The 5,270-nt window shown below is 42.3% G+C and overlaps 1 protein-coding gene across 1 annotated transcript; it reads right to left on the bottom strand.

Moving 5' to 3' along the window:
- Positions 1 to 262: 262 nt before the first annotated feature.
- actc1a (actin alpha cardiac muscle 1a) lies at positions 263 to 3,455 on the bottom strand. Its single transcript, XM_079255241.1, has 8 exons — positions 3,391 to 3,455; positions 2,189 to 2,342; positions 1,960 to 2,088; positions 1,674 to 1,869; positions 1,433 to 1,594; positions 1,063 to 1,254; positions 672 to 853; positions 263 to 531 (listed from the first exon to the last, which is right to left on the bottom strand). The coding sequence occupies exons 2-8, from the start codon at positions 2,315 to 2,317 to the stop codon at positions 388 to 390; spliced, it is 1,134 nt and encodes a 377-aa protein (XP_079111367.1). The 5' UTR covers positions 2,318 to 2,342; positions 3,391 to 3,455; the 3' UTR covers positions 263 to 387.
- Positions 3,456 to 5,270: the final 1,815 nt, after the last annotated feature.

The following is a 5,270-nucleotide window of genomic DNA, read 5'->3' as shown; positions in this document are numbered from 1 at the left end:
GTTTCGTCACCTTGAGTGGTACCAATATCTGGTCTGGCCCATGGACTACAAGGACTGTAAAGGTTAGGCGTTTCCCGACTCAAATCAATGTGTAATTAGCAGACTTGTGCGGCGCTTTATGTCAAGCTCTGCACATGTCTGTTCATTAAGTCTGATGTGTGCAGCTCTGGATGACCGCAGTTGTTTAAAGCCATTAAATTATTTAAATAGGGCATTCTCCCCAGTTGTATATTGATACAGAGTCCAAAGCACCTGATTATTGGTAAAAATCAACTATTTATTATTATAACAGAACATGTATATACAGCAAAATGCACAATAAAAAATATAGATATGGAAGGAAAGCTGGTGTGGCAGGCGCTGGGAGTTTCCGTGCGGTTCAGAGACTTAGAAGCACTTTCTGTGGACTATGGAGGGTCCAGCCTCATCGTACTCCTGCTTGCTGATCCACATCTGCTGGAAGGTGGACAGAGAGGCCAAAATGGAGCCGCCAATCCATACGGAATATTTCCTCTCAGGGGGAGCAATGATCTGCAGGAAAGAGAGAGGAGAAATAGGAAGCGTGTTGGTGTCAGAATATTTCTAACACTTTTAACTGTGCTGTATTTATCCAATTCATCTTTGATTAAAGCGGTGAAAACATGATTTAATCCTGCTTTGGTCATGCTCACCTTGATCTTCATGGTGCTTGGGGCCAGGGCGGTGATCTCCTTCTGCATACGGTCAGCAATACCAGGGTACATAGTGGTACCGCCAGACAGCACATTGTTGGCGTACAAGTCCTTCCGAATATCAATGTCACACTTCATAATGCTGTTGTATGCAGTCTCATGGATACCAGCAGACTCCATACCTGAGAAAGTGGAAGTGGAAGGTGAGTGCGTTGTCAGCAAACAGTAACTCTATAACAGCTTACTATAAAGATATTCTAAATCTAGTATGAATCAGAGGTATTTCATGTTTATTTTTTACATTCACCTAAATATGTTGGTAGCAACATTATTGTTTGTTTTAAACTAGTTATGGATCAAATATTTAGCTGAGTATTAAATCATGGCTTACCAATGAAAGAAGGCTGGAAGAGCGTCTCAGGGCAGCGGAAACGCTCGTTGCCGATGGTGATGACCTGACCGTCAGGCAGCTCGTAGCTCTTCTCCAGGGAGGAGGAGGAGGCAGCAGTCGCCATCTCATTCTCAAAGTCCAGCGCTACATAGCAAAGCTTTTCCTTGATGTCTCGCACAATTTCACGCTCAGCTGGAGAGAGAGAGGCGGAGTTCAGTCAAAAAGTGTAACACAATGTCATGGTTGGCGACTAAAATTAGTTTAAAAAAAGCAGATGTCATAATTCATGATCAGTGTTGGCAAATGTTTTAATATTTATGTTTTGCCCTCATTTACTTTTTACAAACTGTTAAGAGTAACACCTTCTTACCTGTGGTGACAAATGAGTAGCCACGCTCAGTGAGGATCTTCATCAGGTAGTCGGTCAGATCTCGACCAGCCAAATCCAGGCGCATGATGGCGTGAGGCAGAGCATAACCCTCATAGATGGGCACATTGTGTGTCACACCATCCCCCGAGTCCAGCACAATACCTGTCCAGACAAAGTAGCACATTGTCAGACAGCAAGACCTTCACAGAGTGTGTAGTTTTGTTGATGTGGGAAGACTAACCTGTGGTACGACCAGAGGCGTACAGGGACAGCACAGCCTGAATAGCCACATACATAGCAGGAACGTTGAAGGTCTCAAACATAATCTGAGTCATCTTCTCTCTGTTAGCTTTAGGGTTAAGAGGGGCTTCAGTAAGCAGGGTGGGGTGCTCCTCTGGGGCCACACGGAGCTCGTTGTAGAAGGTATGATGCCAGATCTGCAAATTAAAATATAAAAAGTGAGTTTTCCCATTATAAGAATGGAATAGCATGGAAGTATTACTCTTGCTTGACTCTCCAATTCTCACCTTCTCCATGTCATCCCAGTTGGTGATGATGCCGTGCTCAATGGGGTACTTGAGAGTCAAGATACCCCTCTTGCTCTGGGCCTCGTCTCCAACATAGCTGTCCTTCTGACCCATACCCACCATCACACCCTGAGAGAAGGAAAGACATTTTAGAATCCAGGATAAAAATAAATAAAACGATAGCAAGAAATTTGAGTACAAAACAAATCTCAGGCGCTCAGGGTCTTACCTGGTGACGGGGGCGTCCAACAATGGATGGGAAGACAGCACGGGGAGCGTCATCCCCAGCAAACCCAGCCTTGACCAGGCCAGAGCCGTTGTCGCACACCAAGGCGGTGGTCTCATCGTCGTCACACATGTTTGGCCTGTGCTGGGTGGGTCTTCTAAACCAGACACAATGTGGACATAAATAAAATATTACTCTATTATATTCAAATTAAAAGTGTTTTTATGCATGGAAAAGGAAAACATTGGATCATTTAACATAAAAACAGTACATGTAGCACAGAGAAACAATGTCACACCATGTCCAGTATGAAGACACGGCTGAGAGCTCTAATCTCCTCATTAACTCATACAGCTGCCTGGGAAGCCAAAATGGGACATTATCTAACCCTTGCAAGCACACTCACAAGTCTATTTTCAGCCTCAGGACCCCCCTCTGTCCCTGCAACCCCCTCTCAGTATCTCATCATTAAGCTGCAGCCAGTTAACAGCTGAGGCAGTGTGTCTTTTGACAAGTGGCAGCGGAGGTCTGGATCTCCTCTCAGCTGTCGCCACATAGTGGACTCCTCTACTTGGATCCAGACCATGTGCTCTGATCTTTCCAAGATTTCCTGGATTCAGCCTGCATCCCAATCAACAGCATCCCGCCTTGATGAAGGCTTCCATACTGCGATAAGCATCAGCAGAAGTACAGTATAATTTAGCATCGTTATGTTTTCATTGAATCAGCCTTTATACAGCAAATAAGACTCAACAAAGCTGTAAAATCTGACTGAAAACATTGTGAAAATCTGAAATATTTCACCTAATGTTGTTTGAAAAGCCTGACTGAAGAATATTGCAAATTACCACTGATTTACCGAAAAGTGATTGTAATCTAAGTTGACATTACAAATGTTTCATTAAGCAAATAAAAAAAGAGAATACATTTAACTCAACTTAAAATAGGTCTGATTGCTGAATGAACTATATATCATACTTTAAATAGACAGAAACTTGACAAAACTAATCAGAGTTTTGTGTAGAACCCCACATTTACAGTTTTACACTTTTTCTCACTTTGCTCTCCACTCATGCTACCGCCATCATTGAAAATAATCATCTAAATTAATAAATAAATAAACTCCTGCATATTCTTTTTGGGCTTGTAAATATGTCCTGGAATGGCAAAAGCTGAAACAGCATCAAGACTGCGAAGGAACTCACCAAGTTGTAATCACAAGGCTGGAGTTTCCACTGGGACAAAGGCACAAAGGTGTAAGAGGGTCCTTAAATATGTCTCAGCGTGCGGAGTCTAGGGGCTGGTGGGCGGGCTCGGGACTCCACACAAGTCCAAATTAAGTGTTGCTCAGCAAAATGGGAAGGTAAATCCTGTGTCAGGGATGCCTCCAAACTGGAGAGATTCTGCTTTGGTAAATTAGAAGCTGTGGTGCTGAAATGACAGAGGAAAACTAGGATTTTATTCATGATAGATGATTAAAATTCTACATATTTATTATATGTTATCATAATTGTAATGGTCAAATCATAATGTTGAAACTGTCTGTATCTTATTAAATTTTAGGAGTGTAGTTATTTATGAGCAAGATCAAAAGCTCAGAAATATACTCAGTGATACATTCAGGTCCCTGCTTCATACACAGCAGTGTTTTTCATTTCATTCATATCTTGTGGAGTTACCCCTCGCGTCCTTACGTATGTGTTAATATGACTAAGCTCAAACAGGGAAACAACGTTGTGGGTGCTTGCAGGGTGTGATTGTAACCTGAGCTCTCGCCTGAGTAACATGTTTAAGAAGCCATCTGAGGGAGACCTGCCGGTGACAGTTTGTTAGTGTCATACCATGTGTCAGGATTGGGAATGGAGAGGCATACCAGACAGCTGAGATGCAACATCGTAGACGACAGAGCTGCAGGATAGCCTGTATGGGGAGCATCAGCTGCCGGTTCTCAGCTTTGATTGGCTCCAGTGTTTCCTTTTAGGGAAATGGACTGCAGCTGATTCCAGTGGCTGCACACCACCATGCGCCGACAGAAGGATGAGTGCTCGGGATCCTTATTCGTCACCTTGTGCAGTCTGCACAGTGCCTACATCCCCATGCAGGAGCCCAATTAGGTCACTTTGAGTGCAGCAGGAATGTAAATACTCCTCCCACAAACCATCAGCTCCCTAAAAAAATCTATTTGTAGCCATGTGATGTTATACCTTGGAAAAAGACACTACTAACCTACTTGACGAATACCATTTCAGGCTTTTACACAACTACTACAATTAAACATCGTATCTTGACTATTAATAGCTATGATAAAGTTTCAATCTTTATATAAATCACTGCAGTCCATAAACGACAAACCACACTTTTTTAAAAGAAAGTTTATCTTTCAAACTTTAAAATCCATCTTCTTGCTCCACTTGATAATGTCTCTTAACAGACCACAGTGGATGAAAACATCTACTTTTATTTATCATCTGGTGTTAACAAAGACACATGAGAAAAAGTAGTGTATGTAAAAGTAAAAAGTGGTGAAATAAATCATTAAAATGAATGTGGGGAAGAACAAGAAAAACAGCCAGGTAGGTAGACTTCTATGGGTGTTGGATTTACCAAACACTGATTCAGCATGGCCCTGCGATGGACTGGTGAGCTGTCCAGGGTGTACCCTGCTTGTTGCCCAAAGCCAGCTGGGATAGGCTCCAGCTTCCCCGCGACCCTGAATTGGATTAAGCGGTTTAGAAAATGAATGAATGAATGAATGAATGATTCAGCATGATAATTTCTAATGTCACTATTCCTCCCCCGGCCACAGCAAAGCCCCTATTTTGAAAATTTTAGATAAATTTAGGCAGAAATACATCAGATAAGTATCATTAGTGACTGGACAGAATGATTCAGCATCAGTATTTCATTTAAACCAAACAATAAACTGTTAACTGACAACTAGCCAACAAAAGACTGCATGCTCTCAACACAGTCTAATTAAATGAACAGCAGATTTGTGTATTTGAACAAAAAGCAGGAAGCAGGCAACACTGCTGGGTTTTGTCAACATCTTCCTTCAGGTTAAAGAAGCACTTTTTGGCAGGGT

Source organism: Telmatherina bonti, assembly GCF_933228915.1.
Source record: "Telmatherina bonti genome assembly, chromosome: 16".
NCBI classification, from domain to species: Eukaryota; Metazoa; Chordata; class Actinopteri; order Atheriniformes; family Telmatherinidae; genus Telmatherina; species Telmatherina bonti.
Note: the sequence above shows the minus strand (reverse complement) of the source record. Positions and strands in the feature narration are given on the sequence as shown.